This window comes from Typopeltis vanoorti, chromosome 21 (genome assembly GCF_054136105.1).
Source record: "Typopeltis vanoorti isolate ZY-2024b chromosome 21, IOZ_Tvanoo_1.0, whole genome shotgun sequence".
In the NCBI taxonomy this organism is placed as follows: Eukaryota; Metazoa; Arthropoda; class Arachnida; order Uropygi; family Thelyphonidae; genus Typopeltis; species Typopeltis vanoorti.
In genome coordinates this window covers 3275097-3299632 of record NC_143569.1, presented here as the reverse complement: position 1 = coordinate 3299632, position 24536 = coordinate 3275097, and the positions used below count along the sequence as shown (strand labels likewise).

General features: G+C 34.7%; 1 protein-coding gene across 2 annotated transcripts in view; it reads right to left on the bottom strand.

Moving 5' to 3' along the window:
* Window positions 1–24536, bottom strand: part of LOC150094599 (uncharacterized) — a 429939-nt gene that overhangs the window by 8014 nt on the left and 397389 nt on the right. For both annotated transcript variants that reach the window (XM_090411060.1, XM_090411061.1), the window contains 2 exons: window positions 21940–22122; window positions 13943–14107 (listed from right to left, as the gene is read on the bottom strand). In XM_090411060.1, the coding sequence (XP_090267186.1) occupies window positions 13943–14107; window positions 21940–22122 (348 nt within the window). The remainder of the gene's footprint in view (window positions 1–13942; window positions 14108–21939; window positions 22123–24536) is intronic.

Below are 24536 nucleotides of genomic sequence, written 5' to 3'. Positions count from 1 at the left end.
AAACGAGGACATCGATATTTTCACAACTTCCTATGACTCTATGGTATATTTCGCTTTCTACATAGGAATACGGGAATAGCTTTCCCGCTCACCTTCGATTCCTTGTTGTGGCATGAGGATATAAGCCATATCTCTCCACTCAGGAACACTGTGAAATCCACTAGAAAACCAAACTCAAACCACCGAGACTATCCAAACGTTTCTTCTCTTCTGGCAAAAGGCAAAAAGGCCTCAAGCCTCCTTGACTATCTAGAAGTCTTCCCCAAAACCCAAAAGAGCCTACTCTTCAAAAAAGCCACGAGGGGGGTTACCAACCCTTTTATAGCTGCTCCCCTAACGGCGCCCTTTCTTCCTTCTTTTTCCCACCTCCTACTTGTCTTCCGTCTGTCTACCAATTGGGTAGCATTTGGCCGCCATACGTCATTTTGATCGGCAACTCGTAACGAAGTTTCTATCCGGGTATAGGCCCTAAGCGATATTCCGTTATTTCTCTTGTTAGCCTCTATCTTAACCCCCTTTTTAAACTTTTTCTCAGAATTCTACTTAATGCTTAATCTGTAGCCTCTTACATAGCATATTTCATGACTCATTCTTTTATACTTATGCACTTAACTCTTTCATTCTTAATCGCATTACTATATTAATTCTTAGTTAGCTACTTATTTAATACAAATTCCTTGTTTAGTCATAATACATCTTAATACATTCTTTTCTTTTGTTATCTTAACTAAACAATAGACCTTTACATTTTACTCAATTTATACTGGATGCAAGAATATTTTACTAATTAAATTATCCTTTTTATGCAGGGGTTTTTATTTATGTTATTTATTTTTCATGTTACACCATGATAACTGAGAATACTATATTCTCAAGATATCAGGTGTAACAAGACCAAACTGATGTATGGGATTGAGATGCTACCTTTAAAATTGGTAGTTTCTGTATTGCAGTGCCTAGGAGGGTCTATAAGAAATTTCTTAATGGTTTTTTTATAATATCCATTTTGTTCAGAGAGGTGATTAATTTCTTTTTTGAAGTTCATCTGGATCCCTTAAAAGAGAGCGTGCTCTGTGTCCCAAGGTGGAAATAGTTCCGAGTTTTTGTGGTGGAAAATGATGAGAAAGATTGTGAAGATATGTATTAGTATGCATTGGTTTTCTGTACATAGAGATTCTAAATTTTCCAGAGCAGCGTGAGAGTTTTATATCCAGGAATGGTAGGGAGTTTTCATGTTCTAGTTCGGCTAAAACATAAAAAGACATCTCCTATAAAAGATCACATGCCAGTGCCTTATCCAGCCATATTCTCTTCTCTAACAATCCTCATAATGATTTTCAAGGTCACTCAATTTCCTGGGATAGATCTGAAAACATTTTCCGCTGTCATGATGAATCTGAAAGAAAGATAGTGGAATCCAGGGAGATTGTCCTTAATCCTGAAGATTTAAACAACAATTTAAGCTATAACATCCCTGATAGCCATACTGCTGTTATTCAGTACTGGCGTTCTCGAGAGTCTGCTACCACACATACAACAAACAATGGTACGTAAAATAGAACAACTCGAATGTTAATACAACATTTTTTAAATTCAATTATGTACTGTGATTTATCTGTGCTTCTCAGTTTTTTAGAATCTTCAGTTTTTATTATTGTTTCCTCTTCCTAAAAAGATACCTGATGAAGGCTGTAAAAAGCCGAAACTAGTTGTGTTTTTTATCATTAAAGCTTTGAATTAATTCTTGGTTTTTAGTCATTAAATATCTTTCTAAATATATATATATATATTTTTTTTTTAGTTAGGAAATTTATTGACTTTTTTAGTTATCTTACATTAGCTACTTAGGTGGTGCCTTTGGAAACTGTCAGTTATTGAAGTATCTTGCTACATGCATACATTGTCACGCGAGCTGTCAAATTCAGTTGCCTGACCGTTGGAAACGGTTACTGTATTCTTTCATTTTTTTGCATTTATTATTTTTTTTCATGTTTTTTAGTCTTGACAAAGCTAGACAGTATGCTAGCAAAACTAGTCAGCGTTCTTGTACATATGTGTATTAAACTGATGGTCTTATAATCAGAATAAGTTTTTGTGTTTATCGTCAGTTATTATTTAATTAGCTTTATACATGTACTAAAGACGCCTGTGATACTTAGGCGAAAAGTATGCTAATAAATAATATTTTACATGAGTTAATTCCATTATTATAATTTTAGTTAATATGTCTACTCAAGGTATCTCTTTACTGAAACATATTATAAAAGTTAGAGTAAATGGGAATGGATATGAAGCTAGTAGCATGGTTGGGAGGGGAGGCTAACAGACATACACTAGAGAGTAGTATATGGTGGACTGGAATCCAAGAGAATGAGGTAATTAGTGGAGTATCTCAGAGTTTTGTACTAGGATCACTACTCTTTAATTTGTATATAAATGATGTACAGAAAAATTTAGGGAGGAGGGATATTCAGGTGTTTGCTGATGATGCAAAACTAGGGAGGGCTTGCAGTATGATTTAAATAAATTGGCACTGTGGCAAAAGATAATGATTATCAATTTAATGTTGCAAAATGTAAGATTATGTACTTTGGGTTGAAAAGGTTGCATGCCATGTATTATATTATTGGTAGTGGATATCAGGAAATTGACGAGGCTAGGGACTGGGAAAATGGTGGACAGAGAGTTGAATTTCAGAGGGCATATTGCAAAAGTTGGTAAATTAGCTTAAAGAATTATTTGGATGTTGAAAAACATGCTAACAAGCAAAAATAGGGAAGGTGCTATCCCTCTTTATAAGGTCTATGATTTAGCTGCATCTTGATTCGGTTACCTGGGTTTCTTGGGATCAGGAGGTGGGAGAGAGGATTCAAAGATGAGTGACAGAGCTGGTGACAAGTCTGTGAAATATTCCCTATTCAGATAGGTTGAAGGCATGTGCATTGCAAAGTTGAGCAGTGCATGTAGAAACTTATCTATCATTTAACTAAAACTGAATAACAGATGTAACAAATTTGGCATGAAAATCATCAATAAAAGAACAAAACTCTGACAATAGGCAGGAGCACAGAAAATTTCAACTGCATTCCTCAGGGCCTATAGAAAATTAAAATATTTCAGTTATTTAGGCACAAGTTTTAAGTGAAGACAGTAAATTAAATATGGAAATAGACAACAGTATAAGCAAATCTGGTATGGCAAGTAGCTAGGTGAATAAATTTATATGTAATGAGAGAAATCAGCTGAAACACCAAACTGGCAGTATACAAGACAGTGGTTCAAACTAATTTTAATTTATGAATCTGGGTGTTGGGTTCAAAATGAAGCAGTTGATCAAAGAGTAGAGACCACAGATATGAGAGTTATGAGAAAAATTAGTGAGCACATGGAAGAATCATGGAAGGAGTAGCCATAGTATTCAACACAAAATATGAGGCTAATCTTCTTGAATGGCAGTCAGTCTCAAGTAGAGTAATGTGGGCAAATATGAGAATGGGGAACTGGACAATGAGACTTATTTGGCCTATGGTCCCACAGAAGGTTCTACTAAGGTAGAAGTGGAGGAATTTTTTGACGCTTTAGAAAAAACAACTGACACAATGAAAAAGGAAAAGTTGGTCCTTGTTGGGGATCTAAATAGCAGAGCAGGAAATGATTGTGAGACATATAAAAATATTTTGGGAAAATTTGGAGAAAAGAGCAAAGCTAATAATAATGGCAAATATATGTTGGATTTCTGCTCAGGACATGGACTGGTTATTACTAACACCATGTTCCAACATAAAAATGTGCACAAATTCACATGGAGAGAAGAGGCTAGGAATAAAAAAAGTCTCATTGACTATGTTATTGTTGATAGTGATGTTTTCTCCCTGGTGCAGGACACCAGAGTGTACAGAGGATTTGAAATTGAAAGTGATCACTATTTAGTCTTGAGCAGGATAAAATTGAATTTCATATTGAAAAGAATAACATGTAAGAAAGTTTTAAAGCGAATAAAAGTTGAGCAGCTCTCAGATGTGAACTGTAGACTAAAATACAGAAAGATTATTGAAAAGAAAATGAAAGAGTTTGAGAACAGGAATCAAACCTTGGAGATTCAGTGGCAAACTCTGAAGAAAACATTGATTGATTCTGCCAGAGAAGCATGTGGTGAGGTTGTGTGCAAGGATAAAAAAATCAGAGCTCCCTGGTGGACATAGGAAGTTAAAGAGGCAGTGAAGGAAAAGAAGAAAGCATATCAAAAGTTCCTGGAAAATAAGTCAGCTTTTACTCTTACAGAATACAGAGACAAATGTAAGAAGGCTAAACAGTGTGTAAAACTAGCTAAACAAAAGTCAGGAGGACTTTGGCAAGAATATAGAAAATAAATATTAAGAAGGTGGCAAAATATTCTGGAGGTTGTTGAAGAAGCTTAGGAATGGGGGAAAGAGTGCTGTAAAAGGAGTTAGAGATGATAAAGGTGACATGAAAACAGGAGAAAAAGATATCCTTGAAGTATGGAGTAATTACTTTGAAAAACTGCTAAATGAAACAAGCAGTGACGACAGCACAGTGATAAAAAAACACTGACCAGGCATGCAGTCAGGAATACATATCCATACTTGAAGTAGAAAAAGCCATCGAAGGCTTGAAATGTGGAAAGGCAGCAGGAGTAGATGATATTCGACCAGAAATGCTGAAGTATGGTGGTATAAAAGTCTTACAGTGGCTGCACTGCATAGTTCAGAAAGCCTGGACTGAGGGACGAATTCCCGATGATTGGAGCAGAGCTCTCATAGTACCCATATATAAAAAGGGAAATAAAACTGAATGTGAGAATTACAGAGGTATTTCCCTAATGAATGTTCCTGGCAAGATCTATGCAAGTATACTTGAGAAAACGGTTGAGAAGAATTGTGGAAGAAAATCTTGGTGAAGAACAAGCTGGATTCAGGCCAAATAGATGCTGTCAGGATCAGGTCTTCTTTACGACAAATAGTCGAGAAAGCATGGGAATATAACAAAGATCTGTATTTAAGTTTTGTCGATTTGGAAAAGGCATATGACAAGGTGCCAAGAGAGAAGCTATTCAATACGCTGCAGTTATATGGTGTCAATGGGGCAATATATCAAGCAATACTTAGTCTTTATTTGAGTTGTAAGTCAGCAGTTAGAATTGAAGGAAGTACAGGAAGATGGTTTAATGTTAAATCTGGTGTGAGACAAGGATGTACATTATCCCTTCTGTTATTCATTATCTATATGGATCACATTATGAAGGAAAGTGGTATTAAACATGATATCAGAATTGGAGATGTTAATATCAGCTCTTTGCTTTATGCACATGATGTTATACTTCTAAATAAATCCGCTACAAGTCTGCAAGATTCTCTGACTAAATTGAATAACTGTTGTAATAGATATGGTATGAAGGTTAGCATTAAAAAGACAAAGACAATGAAAATAGGCAGAATCATTGAAAATGTCAACTGTGTTGTGAATGGAGAACCTGTGGAACAAGTAAAACATTTCAGTTACTTAGGCAGGATTTTTACTGAAGATGGTAAATTAAATATAGAAATAGACAACAGAATCAGCAAAGCTGGTATGGTGGGAAGTCAATTGAATAAATTCATATGGAATAAGAGAGAAATTAGTCGGAACTAAATTAGCTGTATACAAGACAGTGTTCAAACCAATTTTAACTTATGGATCTGAGAGCTGGGTCAGAAGTAAAACACTTGACCAAAGACTAGAGACCGCAGATATGAGTCCTGAGAAAGATTAGAGGCGTGAACAGATGGCATCAATGGCAATATCATATTAAAAACAAGAATATTAGGAAAGAACTTGACACTGTCAGCATCCAGGAATGTGTTAGCAGAGCTAATCTCAGGTGGTATGGTCACTTAAATAGAATGGGAGAGGAAAGATTAGCAAAACAAGTGTTCTCTGCCAGATTGGCAGGAAAACGACCCAGAGGAAGACCAAGATATAGGTGGATTGATACGGTACAAAGTGCCTTAGACGATAGAAATATAAGATCTGATAATGTTGGAGTCTTGACAAGTAACAGACTGATTTGGAGGAAAATTGTAGATAGGAAGTTAGTAATGATGTAAATTTTTCATGTAGTACTATCATATCCTGTACACCCCTTGAGGGTACATGGCAGGAATTTGATGATGGAAGAATCATATTATAAATGAAGACATTAGGAAGAAGCATAGCATTGTTAGCATTCGAGAATGTGTAAGCAGAGAATCAAATTTGGTATGGTAATTTAAACAACATGGAAAAGGAAAGGTTAGCAAAAAGGTTTGATGTGAGAAGACAGGGAAAAGACCCACAGAAAGACTACGATCAATGTGCTGATGCAGTCAGAAGTGCAACTCTCGAAGACTGAAAAACAGCGAAGTGTAAATATAAAGAGCAACCACGAGTTTCTTCAAACCTTTCATATTCTGTGTCCAAAGTGGATGATACTGATTAGCACATATGCTGTAGAACGAGAATAGCAGAATCCATACTGGCATATTGGTAACCATTCATGACCTTCTCTTTTGTTTTCAAGAGAACAAAGTGAGGACAATTCCTGTAAGGTTGACATTCACTCCCTTTTTTGGAGGTGGTTGAATAGATGCATGTTTATATGCCATCAGGTAATATGTCAGATGAATACGAGAATTTGTAAATGCATCAGAAAGAACAGTTGTGTTGAAAGAGAGAAAGGTGGTGCAACTGCCCTTTTAGCAAGACAAGTTTTTTTGTGTTTGATCCCTTTCAAAATCTGTATAGATTTTATAGTGAAGAATTTATGGAGACACAACACATGTGTTAGGAAAGTTTTTTAAGAACTTTCTTAATGATAAGTAAAGTAATTTTTCTAACACGTGTTGTGTCTCTAAATTCTTCACTGTGAATGCTGACTACCATGTAACCCTAAAAGAAAGAACTACAAAGAACCAAGGCTTGAATAGTGAAGGGGATGAGGGCTCTCATTCCAGCAAACACTATTTTGGTTATTTCTTCAGTGCAAGATTTTGGATAGGGAGGATTAAAACAGTATAACATGCAAAAAGGGAGAAGGAATCACAGATGTCACTGATTTTGTAAACTGTAGTGACAAAGGACATAAGATTGAGAAAGGCTGGATGAAGGATGTTCCCTAGAAAAGGAAATATGGATAAGGTTATGTAAACTGAGTTATCAACAGGAAAGCTGATATCTGCAGTATATATGGAAGGAGAACTGGTAAAGAAAGTTCCAGGATATTTGGAGAATGATGATGGTCAACAGGTATACTGTTGTATAGGGAGACAGTTTAGTTAGATCATTAATAACTGCACATAATTGGCATTTCCTTGATTAGTGGAATTAGAGAAGAGCTATCAATGTGAATTATGAATATAGAATCAATTATTGACGAATTCCCTGTCTAAGTATTTAGACTACAGAAATCATTAGAAATGATAACAAATGCAACAAAGTGTGGCAAGGAAATTTTGAGTCAAAGTAGATTATAAAGAGGAACTTCTAAGTTTGGCATTTTTACATGGAATGTAAATGATGAACTCATGAGAAAGAACTTGAAATTTTTTTTCATGTTTTATTTTCTTACTTTACTATCAGCCAACTTGCATATTGCAGTAGTACTTGTATATACTGAATATACGCAAGTAGTACTTGAATTCTGGCTGTTTAATTCATTTTATGCAATATATTTTTTTAGATCTCCTAAAAAATACTTAGCTAAGGCATACTTGTGACAAACCACCCCAGGGTGCATTTGGGGAAGGGACAATTCCATTTTTAAATTCTACAGCCTAAAATACACAAACTTTACTTGTTTTGATCCCAATTTCTGATCCTGTGCAGAAGTCATAATAAATATGACTTCTGCATTGCTTCAACCTTGGTATCACCTCTGGGTCTGGCTCCCACTGAAGAGACCCCCAATAAAGGTCGAAACCAGTCTGGGTAGTGACATCCCTTAATGCATAGCATTATACACGTCCGCAAGGAGATGTGCTTTACATTACGGGAGATACTAAGGCAAGTGATGAGAACTTATACCACCTTTGCCATGAGTTGCCCCAGTCCTGAAGATACTTCAGGCACAAACTTTGTTTGCTTACACTTGGATAAAGGATTAAACTAAATATATAATTTATAGTTCTGCTGGCAGTTTTACTATGCTCTTTAGTTGGCCATCATTTATTGTTGTTAGGTCAATTCTGTTTAATGGAAAAAAACATGTTTTCTCCACATGAAGTCAGATGACTTAAACTCAAATAAAAGAGCTAAAATTGTTCCTTTGCATCCTTGACAGGATTAAAACCCAGGTCTGTCTTCCTTAGTATGAATCATTTCTGACAGAACTATTAAATTTAGTTTATGGTCACAGAATCGAAAAAAATGGACCTATAAACCACAGAAATATGTCAATAATCCAAATCCAGATTTACTACACTGCACCAAGATGGTAGAATGAACATATGCAGACTACAGCCTTAAAGCTATAACTCTTCTCAGAAGTGGTCCACAATGCTGTAAGAATCAGTAAAATAAAACAGACATGGATAATAATCATAGTCAAAAATCATTTATTTATGTAATCACCACCACATTTATGCTAAAGGTGTTCACTATTTTACATTCTTTTCATCCGTGAGAAAAATATCCTTCATCCTGCCTATGCTTAAGGATAAAATTGATCAGTGTTCTCTTCAAGATGTTTGTATAGCTCTTTGTTCTTGCAGCCTGATCCATTTTAAAGCATAGTACATGCTACTGAAATAACAAAGGAAGAATACATGTTAGAAATGAATACTAAATTTTTTCAACTTGGGAAATCTGGCTTAGCCTAGACCAGGGGTGTTCAACCCATTGATCGCGATCGACCGTATAGCGATTTTTAGTCGATCTCTTGTGTATTCTTCCTTACTTGCAAATTTAATTAAAACTAAAAACATAATATTTTATTTATCGTTATTTTGTATTATTTTTAATTTGCTTTAAGTGTATTGCTATTGTTTATTTATTTTTCGTTAAAATTGTCAAATCAGTAATTTTCTTATAAGTCCAGGTAAATGAATTAATTCGGATCAGTGGAAGTCAAACAGCGAGCCGAGTGAATACGATTATAAGCAAAGTGTAAAAACTCGATTGTAGCTTAAATATTAAATATTCCAAAGCACATTACATCGATTTTTTACTTAGGTTAAGTCCCATGTGAATATTGTAAAAAAATAAACTTTGTTTGTCTCGGTATAGTTTGTATTAGATGTTTTTGTAAATAACTCTTTTGAAGCTAACTGTATATGCTGCTTTAATAAGAATATGTTAGAGTGTTAAAAACAAAGGCAATGTTTTTGTCGCCGAAGCTGTACATGGCAGCATTATTAGAAAGATTGTTATTGAAACAATTACACTTAGAGGCTTGCAGGCTCTAAGTGTAAACATCTCCAAAGTCAGTTAGAAAGAGTTCAAACAACTTTCCGATGGCCGGCAACTTACAATCAAAAGAAAGTGGAGGAGAACAAAAGGCGTGCCAACTTGAAACTTAAGATGAAAGACTCATACCGATTCTTTGGGGGTTGCCGAACTTCATGCAAGGCCTCAGAGGAGGCCTAATAAAAAGGGACTGAAGCAAGCAGAAGGGGTCCCGGTTCCAGAATTGCTGTCAGAGAGGAGGCCGCCCGGTCCAGAATCGCCGTCAGAGAGACTGCCCGGATCCATGTTGCTTGAGAGAGGAGTTTCCCACTTCCAGAATGAGATGTCACTAGAGAGAGACTTCTAGGCGGCCACAGACAAGGTTTCAAATTGTCAGAGAAAAGTTTCCAGGCCAGGTTAATGTCAAACATTAACCAGTGTGTTGCGTTTTCATTACAATTTGATGAATCAAATGACTTCACTGATATTGCTCAGTTAGTGGTATTTATTCGCATGGTATTTCAAGATTATTCAAGTAAAGAAGAACTTTTGAAAATTATACTATTATTGGGAGAAGACATTTTTTCGGCATTTGATGAATTTGTGAAACAACACAAACTTCCGCCTTTTAAACATGTGTCTATTACTACTGATGGTGCTCCTGCAATGATAGGTAATAAATCAGCTTTCATTTCATTATGTAAAAACAATGACAAATATCCGGATTTTTTAACGTACCACTGTATTATTCACCAACAAGTACTGTGTAGTAAAAGATTAAACACAAAAGATGTTTTGGATATCACATTTAAAATTGTAAATTCTGTTCGAGGAAAAGCCCTGCAACGGCGGTTATTTAAATTACAAGCAGATGATGATAGGGAACTTCTGTTGTACAATAATGTTCGCTGGCTCAGCAGAAGTCAATTTTTAGAAAGATTTCTTGTATTAATTAACGATATAAAAAATTTTCTCAATGAAAAAGGAGATATTTATCCACAATAGAATTTTATCTCTACTGATATCTATCAGTAGAGATAAAAATTTAATTGACATGTTTAGTTCAATAAAAACTTTCCAACAATACTTTCTTTTATTAAAGAAAAATAAATGACCACGAATTTAGACATCTCCCATATTTATTAAAATTTTTTGAACAAAATGAAGAAATGCTTTGCTATGATTTAAAAGAATTTATTCGTGAAATAGAATTAGTTGAGGAAGAAATAAATTCAAGATTTAAAGATTTTAATAAAACTGAAATGATTGTATATTTTATCAATAATCCATTTCAAGACAATTTGAACATCACAGAAATTTCATATAAAATTAGTGGGCAGTTTGATATAAACCAAGCTGAAGTAAAACTTGAGATAATAAACATTCGGAATAGTTTACATTTAAAATCAATAAACAATGAAGTCATTTGGAAGTATGCACATGAAAAATTCCCAATATTAACTGATACTGCACGAAAAATTCTGTTGTGTTTTGGATCGACATACTTGTCAGAATTCGCTTTTTCAAATATGACCGTCATAAAAAACCAATTAAGAAATTAAAATGATTGTCTGTGATTGGCCACTTCTTCATATCAACTTGACTATGAAAATATTGCAAGGTCCAAACAATGCCAAATTTCACATTAACTTTTTTTTTTTTTTTTAATCAACCAGCATTTCCTGTAACTTGTGAGTTTGTAATAAATCTGTTGTTTTTTCTAACTTTGGTTTTCCAAAATAGAGAAATAAATATTTTATTCCAATATATATATATATTTTTTTTTTGTTGTATTAAAATAATTAAAAGTGATAAATAAATTTTTAAATACACAAATAAAGTTTTTAGTTGTGTATTTTTTTTAGTTGTTTATTTGTGCGTAATCAGATATCAGGTTGGGGGAATGTGATCTATATAAGAGATTAGCTCGCCGAATAACTTGCATATAAGAGAATAGATTCCCGAATAACTTTTTATAGAAAAGTAGCTTGCATAGTAAAAAAGGTTGAACACCACTGGTCTGTGGAATCAAATGATGTTGCCTCATTGAATTCTTTCTAATCCGAGCAACTGGTTAAGGAGTTTCATAAAGCATTCCATCATTGACTAAATCTTAAATTCTATTATTGGCTGAATCTTGAGCATCTCAGTAGTGTAACTGGAGAAATGACAGGAAATTTCACCTTTTCATTGGAAAAGACCTGAGTTTGATTCTCACCATGATGAAAGCATTAATTTTTATATGGACTTTTTCAACAAGTTAGCCTTTTAACTCTTCTCCTCATACAGAGGTAGCAGAGTTTTTCCTCCCAGAAAGTGCCATTTACTGCTAGCTATTAGTGGCAGTAAATGGCACTGTGTGTAAGTGGAAGTTTAAGTAGTGTAGAGCAGAGTGTCCTTCAGTAATGAGTTCTTGAAGGTGTCACATAATAATAATACTAAGGGAAATGGTTATATGAAAGAAATTTATTTAACTTAATATTTCCATTACGTAACATAAATACCGTTGGCATTATATATTCCAACTGTGTCCACTGTGTTACATACTGAATTTTAATTGTTTCAAATGGATCTAGTTATCTTTGTATCTTTGTCCAATGCTCTGAAGATGTTAGATATTATGGGTAAAAAAAATATTAACATAAACAATTGATTATTAAATTAGAATCTGTGCCTGAATTCCACATAATGATCGAGTGACTGTTTGGAGAATGACTTGTAGGGGGATGATAACAGAAGCAACCAAGAAATCATATTCTTCTGTAATCTTTATCCAAATGCAAGCAAATAAAGTTTGTGCATGAAGATTCTTCACAAATAGGCTACCTGTACATAGAAGCTAATGAATTCACATTAATTGCCTTTGTATCGCATAATGAAAAGCATACATTCTTGCAGGTGTGTATGATCTTTGCATTATAAGAAAGGCTACAATCCAGGCTTACACTTGGATAAAGGATTAAACAATAATATAATTTCTTGGCATTTTTAATTTAATTCATAACCAAGTGAAAAAATTTTCTACATCTGTAAGAGAAGTTGTTTACACCTGTTTCCCTAAATCAAGGAACAAAGAGAAAAATCGAGATAAATCAGGGGAGGGGGAAATGAAAGTCAGGTACATTATGTAAAAAGTGATGCTGAGCCTGCTTACTGTATACAAATGGGTGGTGGTGTTGTAACATTCCAAGTATATGCAAATGAGCTATGGTATAAAAGCTTGCATTTTTGAGCAATTTCCATTATGTATCTGGAGTGAGAACGACATTTAACTAATGAATTTAGGTGGCGAGCCAACAACAGAGGCAGAGATAGCCAGATGGTTGCATGTGAGATGTTCTGTAATTTACAGGATGTGGAACCAATTCCAAGTATCATAAACAGTATCCTGGAGATATGGTAAAAGAAGTCCATGGGCTACAACTGCAGTAGATGACCAATATCTCCAATTAATTGCTCACCAAAACTCCAAAAATCTAAAAGACAGTGTATGCCTTACCTTTATCCATTGCTCTTGGTTACTCTATTGTAAGGAGTAACCGGATTACTAAAACAAGGGTGCACTTTAACAAATCCAGCTGGCCTGCATAAAGAATATTACCCTCATCTGCCCAGTTCTCTATATGAGTTCTTACCAATTTCTCCAAAATTTTAACAACTACAGAAGAAATACAAACAGGTCTATGGTTTGATACTTCCATTCTACCATCACTCTTATGCAATGGTACTATCTTACTCTCCTTCCACTCTATGAACCTTTCTCACTGCAAGACTCATTAAACAGTTAAGGGCACAGTCAGTTCCATAGCACATCTCCTTGAAACATATGGTGAAATTCCATTTAGTCTCCCTGCCTTATTGGCATTTAGTGTACTCAGTATTTGGAATATACCCTCTTCATTCACTTTTAATACTTCACCACTCATTATCCTTCTAGGAATAAAACCTGTACTACCAGGATGGAACACTAATAAAGTGATCATTAAATGGTTCAACTATGTCATCTACTTTGGTCACCTGATTCCCATCTCCATCCAGCAAGATAATCCGTCCATTATCATTTTCTCCCTTATTTGTCACATTGCAGTGCCAGTCTCCAATTCATATTCTAATTTTTCTCTCCTCACAACACTAGTCACTTTCCTAGTCTGAGCTTTATATTCCTCATGCAACTATTCTCCACCCTTCTCTTTATATACCTTCCATAATCTCTTTTTCTTCTACAATTCCTCTTTTATTCGTATTGCATCCATTTGACTCCAAATTGCTTTATCTTCTTTATTCAAGGTATACAATCTGTCACTGCTGTCAACAATTTTTTCTGTCCTGCTGCAGTGCTCAGCACTGAAGTACTCATCATCTAAAATAATTTATAAAATCATGTAAATCGTATATAAAATTGCATAAATTTGCAGAATTTACATAAAAATGCAGAATAAAGCATTGCTAACTACAGATAATCACAAAATAATGTATCTGTAGTTTACTGAAAGAGAATATCTGGTTGCTGATAAACTATACTTACTGTTACTTGAGACACTTGAGTGGAATGTGGTGCACCAGGTTGACCTAAAGAAAAATGAGGTGGGCCTATTGTCATAAAAGGAGATCCTTGAGCAGAAGATACTGAAGGCATATAAGGGACCATGGGCTGTCCTGCTGCAGCACTCAGCATTGAAGTATTCATCACCTAAAATAATTTATAAAATCATGTAACTGGTATACAAAATTGCATACATTTCTATCTTCTTGCTTCAAATGCATTAAAAATCCATTCTGTTTAAATGATTTATCAAGAAGAAAATTAATGCATTACTAATTTTGCACAAGTTTAAATTAAAAATGGGAGGATACAACATATTCCTTACTTTCAAAAATCTAGCACCTTTTGGGTTTTCAATAATCATTAATATCTATGTTAACAGGACCAAACACTAACTAGTTTTGCAAACAAAGTATTATCTGCTTTTCCAAAGTTGAAAAGAGAACAGATTAAAAATTAAAGTATACCTCAGATAAATCATTAGAGTTAGTGCATAAGTAATGCATGGCAAGTGGCATCTGTTTTGAGGTGACTGTTGGGAAAGATGAAATTAAGTATGTCTTATTAATGACTTGCAGATATACTTCCGGATCATGCAATTAACATGGACCATAAAATCCATCAATGAAAGCAATGGAAGAGGAATATATTAAGAAAAATTTTCTGCTTTGCTACTATTCTAGGAATTCTGTGCAGCCTTTTGATATATTTACATTTGAATAGAAATGATTACATAACTTTATGAATAATCTGGAATATTACGCTTGATCAGGAATTACGTTTTGCACAACACATCTCTAACACTTCCAACAGAGCTCTAAAAAAATTAAATATACTGAAAAGGCTTTGTGGAACAAATTGGGGTGCAAAGCCAAAAATCCTCAAAACTACTTACACTACACTAATAAGGCCAATAATGGAATATGCAGCACCTATCTGGTCACCTTCGGCTTCATCGGTAAAGAAAAACCTAGACAAAATACAAGCAAAAGCATCCAAGATTATCATTGGTGCAGTCTCATCCACTAACAACATCAGAGCCCAACAGGAATGTGGGCTTGACCTGCTGGAGGACAGACGAAAATTTGCCACCATAAAATTCATAAATAATATCAGAAGCTACCAAAGTGATCATGTCTCCCTAAAAACCTATGAACATTGGAACCAAATTTGCAGACTTCACAGATCATCGACTTTACAATATGATGACACTATCAGGAAAGAAATAGGTCTTGATCAGCTAAATGTCCACATAAACAAAGAACCTCTATTTTCCAGTCCTTTACCTTCAAATACCTTCATAAATCTAAACCTTACCAAACTCTGTACAAAAAAAGAACCAAAAGAAATGCTTAAAGAAAAAGGCCTAAATACCATCAACCTTCTTTCATCCTCCAAACAGGTTATTTGTTATACCGATGGATCATCAGACACCAATATGATTAATGGAGGCGCTGGTGTTCTCCTTCTACTCCCGAAAGGTGAAAAACTTTCAATAAAAGTTGGATCTGGGAGAATCGCTTCCAATTTTACCAGCGAACTCTACGCAATAATTAAAGCACTAGAAGCCTACTTAAATCTATCATCATCTCAACAATCTGAAGGAATTATAATTTACAGTGACTCAAGATCAGCTATGGAGGCAATCAAAAATGGCAATACCAAGCTCACACAAGACATCCATAAACTCTTAAATCATCTAAAGTGTTTAGGTAAAAGTTGCATTCTACAATGGATTCCTGCTCATGTAGGCATTGATCACAACGAAGCAGCTGATAAATTAGCAAAAGAGGCCAGAGAACTCAACCAAGAAACTCATATGATAACTCTTGCTGATGCCAATGCACTAGCAAAAGCTAAACTAATTCCATTGAAATCAGTGATACAACATCAAATTCCCGAGATCAATGCTGACAGAAGGACCTCCACTACGATAGCAAGACTACGAACAGGACATTATAGAGGAATGAAGATCAATACAGATGATACGAGAACATATAGAAACTGCAACAACTGCCCCAATACGGAACTGACACCCACTCACATCTTTACCTGTCCAGCAATTACAGCAGCCTTGCAAGAAATAGATCCTAATCCTGAACAACAGCTCTATACAAACAAAATCACAGACATAGCCAAAGCAGTACAAAGAGCGCACGGAAACATCTAAGACTCTTCAAAGGACAAGACAACAACAACAATAATCTGGAAGTCTATCCCTACTTAACAAAAGAATTCATTTTCCTCAATACCAGAACTGAACTTTATTACTATTATCAATCCAAGACAAGAGGCTACAAAATCCTACATGTAACTACCATGTAAGGGTAAGAGATTACAGTCTTTAAAGAAAACAAAATGATGTATGCTGTTCAAAAGAACTCAGGAGATGGAATGAAGGAGGAAGAGGAGGATGAGAAGTTGGTTTGTCGGTCAGAAGCTTGACAGTAAAAGGCTACTGATCAAAAGCTTCTTTGCACTCACAGACTTAAAGTAAGGTGGAAGAATGAATGAATGGTGGCCAATTCAGAGCAACACTACATTTGAAAATACTCACAGAAGATGCATGAATAAAGCAGAAATATCCATGAGAAAGTAACTTGAATGAAACTGAGAGAGAAAAGGAGGGTACAATGATAAAATAGTTTAACCTCTTTTAAATAACATCAAATGTTTTAAAGAGCTTACTTAAATATAAAGAGCCAATAGGCTTCACTTCGGCAATGTAACATTATTTAAATTAAGGGGATATTAAATCCCACATTGTTTCAAAACCGAATAAGAAACTCAAAGATTGGAATCAAAGAATTTCATGCTGAATATAGTAAACTATAAAAGTATCGGCGACTACTAGCATAAGCTAAAGCACGTAGTACAAACTAGGGCAACTCGTAGCAAAGGTGGGTAAAGCTCTGATCACTATTCTTGGTATTTCCCATAATGTAAAACCCATCTCCTAGGAGATGTATGATGTTATACATTATGGTGGGAGGTAACTACTCAGACTGGTTTCGACCTTTATTTAGGTCTCATCAGTGAGTAGGTAGACCAAATTAATACCAAGGGTAGCGAAAAGAACTTATATACTTTGCTATACGAGTTATTAAAAAGGTGCACCCATTAAATTACTTAAATATAAAGAGCCAATAGGCTTCACTTCGGCGATGTAACATTAATTTAATTTAAACTCAAAGATCGGAATCAAAGAGTTTCATGCCGAATATAGTAAACCATAAAAGTATTCGCGACTACTAGCGTAAGCTAAAGCCTGTAGTACAAAGTACGTAGTACAAACTAGGGCAACTCTAGCAAATGTGGGTAAAGCTCTAATCACTATTCTTGGTATTTCCCATAATGTAAAACCCATCTCCTAGGAGATGTATGATGTTATACATTATGGTGGGAGGTCACTACCCAGACCAGTTTCGACCTTTATTGAGGTCTCATCAGTGTTACATCGCCGAAGTGAAGCCTATTGGCTCTTTATATTTAAGTAATTTAATGGGTGCACCTTTTTGACAACTCGTATAGCAAAGTATATAAGTTCTTTTCGCTATACCCTTGGTATTAATTTGGTCTACCTACCCACTGATGAGACGTCAATAAAGGTCGAAACCAGTCTGGGTAGTGACCTCCCACCATAATGTATAACATCATACATCTCCTAGGAGATGGGTTTTACATTATGGGAAATACCAAGAATAGTGATCAGAGCTTTACCCACCTTTGCTACAAGTTGCCCTAGTTTGTACTACATACTTTGTACTACAGGCATTAGCTTACGCTAGTAGTTGCCAATACTTTTATAGTTTACTATATTCGGCATGAAACTCTTTGATTCTGATCTTTGAGTTTCTTATTCGGTTTTGAAACAATGAGGGATTTAATATCCCCTTAATTTAAATAGTTTTTAAAGAGGTTTCGGTGCACTTCGCCAAACATTAGAAACATATAGTAAGAAGCAATGTCTTCAGAGGAAAAGAACAGAAAGTCATTTAGAGACTGAAGAAGACAAGATGAAAATGCAATCTTGTCTGGATGTGTGTAATAAGGTAAGGAAAATTAACATGAGACCTATTATGTGAAATATAAGGCAGAACTGCATTTTGGTAGCACTTCAGTAACAATGGCAAGGATATCAGTGCTTTAAGACAGTAACAACAAAAGATCTTGAAGCTTGAATTATTTGGGTGTTACAAAGTTTTTCAAAGAAAAGGAGTTCCCACTTGGTATCATAGCAATGCTAAAGGATATGAGAATGAAACTAGTTGGGTGAAGGACATTTTTGGTATTCTGTAAATCCTTTAATAATACATATCAAATTCTTGATGTGTACTACTATTAAGGGGATAATACAATCCTATGATAGCGTTTCATCAAAAGTTGGGATTATTATTGATTTCTTGCTAGCAATTAATCTATTATCTGTCAGGACTCCAATACCGTCAGATATTATTTCACTCTTCTAATGCACTTCTCACTGCATCCATTCATACACCTAGATTTAGTCTTTGTCTTTTCCACATTTCATGTTTTTGGCTGTTTTTCTCCCTGAAGTATCCTGATACTCCAATTGCATTCCTTGAGTATCTTCTACTAGTGTTTTATCACCTCATTTAATTTGACACTCTTTTTCCAGATGTCTAGAACATTTTTATTTTCAGTTTTCATGTCAGCTTTATCAACTCATTCCTTTTACAGAACTCTGGTCTCTATTTCTAGGTTTTTTGAAATAGCCTTTTGAAGAACATTTTACCACCTTTATGTTATTTATCTTCTGTATTCTTACCAGTCATGGCTTTTGATTAGCTACTTTTACACATAGCTTTGCTTTCTTGCATTTTTCCTCTATGTTCTCTCAGAACACATGCTGGGTATAACTAGCTAGGATCTTTTAGTAAGCATTCATCTTTTCCATGAATCCTCTTTAACTTCCTGAGTCCACCATGAAGTACTGATTTTTCCATCTGTTTGACAACTTCCTCACATGCCTCTCTCACTGAAACAATCAATGTTTTCTCAGCATCTGCCAATTTGTCTCCAAGGCTTGGTTCTTGTTTGAAACTCTTTCATTTCTCTTGAATAATATTTGTATAACTGAGTCAACAGTTAACCTCTGAAATCTGCTCATTTTGATTTTTTTCAAACTTTCATGCACGTTTTCATTTCACTGATATGATTTAATTCCAATTCCCTGCATACTCTTGTGTCCTGAACCAGTATGAAGATATCACTATCAACAGTAATGTAGTCTTATATGACTTTTGTTGTCTGTATCTTTCCTCCATGTTTATATGTGCACAACTTTATGTTGAAGTGTAGTGTTAGTAATGACTAGTCCTGTTCAGGACATGAAGTCCAACAGGTACTTACTATTATTATTAGTTTTGCTCTTTTCTCCAAATTTTGTCCAGACATTTCTATAGGTCTGGTATTCATTTCCTGTTCTGTCATATTATACATTTCCTGCCATATTATAGCAGGTCATTGCATACAATATTCCATATTGTAACTATAAATGTTGTATGAAAACGAATAAATTGATACCGTATTTACTCAAATATAACTTGCACTTTTTCCCCAAAATTAAAGCTAAAAATCGTGGTGCAAGATATATGCGGCGTTTTTGGAAACTAAAGTTTTCAGGAAAAAAATTGAAAATGGAGATGACTTACCAAGAATCTCTTATTCGTTATCGCTATTTCTGGTCTCGAGAGCGATTTCCTTGAATGCACTGTCAAAGTCATCTACCCAAATAGCATCATCTTCATTCCCATTATTCCAAGTAAAAATTACAAGTAATTTACAAGATTTTAGATACGTAATGAACAACATTTTAAGAATGACTAATGAAAAGTGAAAGCAGAGCGTGAAATAGACAGCAATGGTAGGCCAATAGAGATAGAGTAGCTATGAGGATGTGCATATGATTGGTGCAGTATTAAAAGATTGTGTTACCAAAACACAAAGTCAAGCCGACAATTTGAGTTGAAAAGCTAATTCTCCTCAACCGAATTCCATAATATCTGAAACTGCCATAACATCATTCACTCTATATGACTTAGTTTTAACACATTTATGAATTTTATTGCAGCTTTGCATTAGTTAGTGGGCGCACTTGCACACATCTAACTAAAAACAATAGTTTTTAGTTAGATACTGTGTTTGCCGGTGCAACATATGGTTTTGCTCGAGTCTAAACAGCATGGTTAATGTGGGAGGGGGTATGTGATTCATTAGTTAGTGCCCTTTTTATCCCAGTTGTCTCCAATTGCACTAAAGAAATATATTACACAGACAGCAAATGTGTCTGTACTTTATTCTGTGGTACAATAAAACTACTTGTTTTTCTTGCATCTACAATATAGTGGCAGTTGGGGAGGGCATGTTGTTGACTGCAGGGAGTGAGTTATCGCCCCGACGTGAAAGGGGTTAAACTTTATTTTCGTGTGCCACGTATATCCAAAACGTTTAAATTTATTTTTTCGTAAAGTAAAATCAGGGATGCGAGAGCAAGTTATATTCGAGTAAATAGGGTATTTCTATTTTATTATAAAAAGCAACCATATTTTTTTAAAATCTTGTGGTCACAAGAAATTCCTTTGTGGGCCGCATGCAGCCCACAGACTGCTAGTTTGACACCCCTACTATAAAGGAATGGAAAAGAAAAATTTCAAAGAATATGAAGAGTTAATGAAATTTTCCTATTCCTGAATAGTACTATTTTGTAGGGTGGAATATATTTTCTTATAGTCTTCATAAGTCATGAAGAGGTTTAAAATGTGAACCTCTGAACAAATAAGAATTAAATTAACCGTGGAAAAGTTTCCAACACAACAATGAAACAAAACTGTGCAATTTTAGTTTGAAAATCAGCATTTGATTATTTCACAAAGATCTGCAATTAATTGACCATCATGTTCTCCAGATCTAACAGTTCCCAACTTCTTCCTATGAGGTGTATGAAAATAAAAGGTGTATGTTGGAAAAGTTTCCAACACAACAACAAAACAAAACTGTGCAATGTTAGTTTGAAAATCAGCATTTGATTATTTCACAAAGATCTGCAATTAATTGACCATCACATTCTGTAGATCTAACAGTTCCCGACTTCTTCCTATGAGGTTACCTGAAGATAAAGGTGTATGTCAACAAGCCCCAGACAATCCAACTATTGAAGGAGAACATTTGGGCAGAAATCAGTGCTGCAGCCAGGAACATGCTGCAAAAAAGGCCATCTTTGTGAAACCGAAATAGAAGGCATTTGTAATAACAAAAATTCTCCAGGTTCTGTATTTCATTATAACAAAAAAATAAAATAAAATAAAAATAATAATTAAATGTTTAATTTTTTTTTTAAACTTGTCTACAAATAAGAATTAAATAGAAAGTACTATTCAATGAACTCTGAGCGAAGTTTCTGAAAGGGAAAAATTAAAAATCTTTAGGATAATATGAAGACTATGAATATAATAATGAAATGTTTGCTTAGTAAGCAAGGTTATAAAAAATGCTGAAAATTTTTTTTAAATGTTAATTGAGAATAGTATTGATGAGACATTGTATGAGATATTGATGCACTGTTGCTGCTAGACATTACTTAGCAGGATCTCAAGAGAAAAGAAAATCAATGTTGAAGAAGAAATTTAAGAAGGTTAAAAATGGTGAAGTTTTCTTCAATGTAAACATCCTTTAAATAAATCTTAATAAATAGAAGTATCTAAGAAACATGATATAAAACATTTTCTTAATTAGACTTAATTTTCTCAAAGAAATAAAATTGTAATTATTATTATAAATATTATGTTAGATGCAGTATAATATAGTTTTGTGTGTGAGCCATTTGTTGTAACAGGCACATAATATAACAAACTACACTTTTTATATGACTAGTGATATTTCAGAATATACTGTAAATAATAAGAATAATAAAGTTATGTGGAGATAAAATAAATACTATTAATAATTACAGTACATACCTGCATGGCATTTGGTGCAAGTGACTGAAGGTGGGAAAAATGTGGAGTTAACATCCGTGGTTGTTGAGAACTATAATGAGGTTGCTGAAGTTGAGCTTGAAGTGTTGGATGTTGAGAACGATTGTCTGTAGATCGAGAATGCAACATAACCTGAACATCTTCATCCTCTGGACTTTTTGAAACCTAAATTTTTGAGCTTATTATTTACTTCTTAATATTAAATTTACTTATCTAATTAAAATGTTTCAACTAATGTGTATACTAAATATGGAATTTAATGCAACTTTAACGTACATTCTGATATGCAGAAAGGTTTAGGCATTAGCAGTATTCATTTAATTATTTAATAGTACCGACTCACATCACCAAAGGAACAAAATAAATATGGAAATTTATTAAACTGTTGATATTCTGTTGGATTTGAAACCATCAGCCATTGAGCACAAAACACAATACTTGTTACAAAAATTAAGTATCTGATTTTAGAGCTAACATCTTATCATTAATCCCCATGGATTTTAAGTAGTCTACACCTATTAGGTTGAAGGCAGTTTTAAAATGGCCGTCTCCTTCGATTTTGGTAATTTATTTATTTTTTTATTGTAAGTTTCATATTCTGGTATGAAATTTTGACAATCATATGTGTAACCTAAGAGCAACAAGCTTGTCTAGGTTACATTATGCATAAAGTTACAAAAGGTTATGTAATGTATTATCATTATATACACCTATGTACATTCATATAATATACATATTATAATATAATAAAATCACAGGAAACATGCTAATATATAACAGAGAAAGCTGCATAACATTAATTAGGAACAAAATAAAACAAAGTAGTTAAATAGCATTTAAATTTTTTACATTTTACACTTGAAAGTGATAGAAAGTGCTTATTAATTGGTGAATAGTTCGTTTTTTTACGTTTTTGTAGTGCTAAGTTGTTTTCTGGAATAGAGTATCCGTTAGTGGTTGTTTTTTGAAGTTAGTTGTCGTGATATTGTGTATTTTGGTTACCGAGAAGACGGGGTCAGAATCGAATGCATAACAGTGGAAGACAAGACGAAGGATAAGTTTTCATTATTTAGTTATTTCACTTTATTTATATCTAGTGTACTTAAATGTTCTGTTTGAAATTGTTTGTACTTATTTAGCGTTTATTTTTTGACACTAATTAGAGACACTATTTTAAATAATGGCGGCAGTGGCAGTTAATATTACAAATGGTGTATCGCCAAGACCCCCCCCCCCATTTAAGGACTCCATTTTGCGCGATAGAATTTTGTAGTATGCGGGACTTGAGGAATGTATGCGTCCTGGCGATTGTATATGTGGCAGGAGAAAGAAGGGGGAAAACTGTATATGCGTAAAATACAGGCAATGGGAGGAACTTGGTGATTTAGACATGACCACAACTGACCTCGTAGAGTCAGAGACAGGAGATTCTCCACGTAGAGAGAAGACAAGTATGATAGAGTGAGAAAAGTATGAATAAAATAATAAGAGTGGGGAGTATGGAAAGGTTGAATGATTCTGAAGTTTTAGGAGATGGTCTCAATTGGGAGGATGAATGGAAAACAAGAATGGCTGACTTACAGAGAGAGAGAGAGATAGATGAGCTGAAAGAGCAGGTGGAATGTCTGTGGAATGAAATGAGAAGTGTGAAAGATGAAATTAAGCGAATCGAAGAGACGAATGCAAGGCAAATCAGAGGAGGAGTGAGAGAGAGTTGGAATGGGAATGAGAGAAGAGGAGAAATATGAACAATAGTAGAGGAGAGGGATTGAGAGAGAGTTTTGGGAATGGCAGAAGAAGAGAGAATAGGAACAGTATAAGAGAGGGAATGAGAGAGAGTTATGGGAGTGATAGAAGAGGAGAGAATGGGAACAGTAGAAGAGAGGGAATGAGAGAGAGTTGTATGAATGATAGAAGAGGTGAGAATAAGATAAGTGGAAGAGAGGGAATGAGTGTCAGATATAGGAATGATAGAAGAGGAAAGACTGGAAACAGCAGGAGAGAAAGAATGAGAGGAATGCAAGGGAGCACAGGGACTAGAGATCAGGAAGGCAGGTAAGTAGGGGAACACAGAGAGAAAGTGTTACAAGAGAGAGCGAGGGATGTACATGAGCAATCGAGGAATATGGTGGTAAGAGGTGTAATGTATTGGGACTCAATGATCCGTGGTGTTCAAGATAGGATGCGTGAGGAGTGTTTGCCAGGAGGAATGACAGAAACTGTGGCTATGGCAATTAAGAGAGGTGAAAGGGCGGATGAGATGATTGTGATGGTGGGAACAAATGACTTGAGTGGTGGTGTAAATAGGACAGCAAGAGATATGAGATTCTTGCTTGAATGTGTACGAAAGAAGACACAGAGAGGAAAGATATATGTGTGTGTGTGTGTGTGTGTGTGTGTGTGTGTGTGTGTGTGTGTGTGTGTTGCCTAGGTATGATAATGTCGAGCTGAGCAGAAGAGAGGTGATATTGAATGGCATAATAGCGAGAATGCGTCAAAAGAGAGGATTTGAATATGTGGATGCTTGGAGTGTGTTTGAGAGCAGAGAGGAATTGTATGTGAGAGGCCTGCATTTGAAT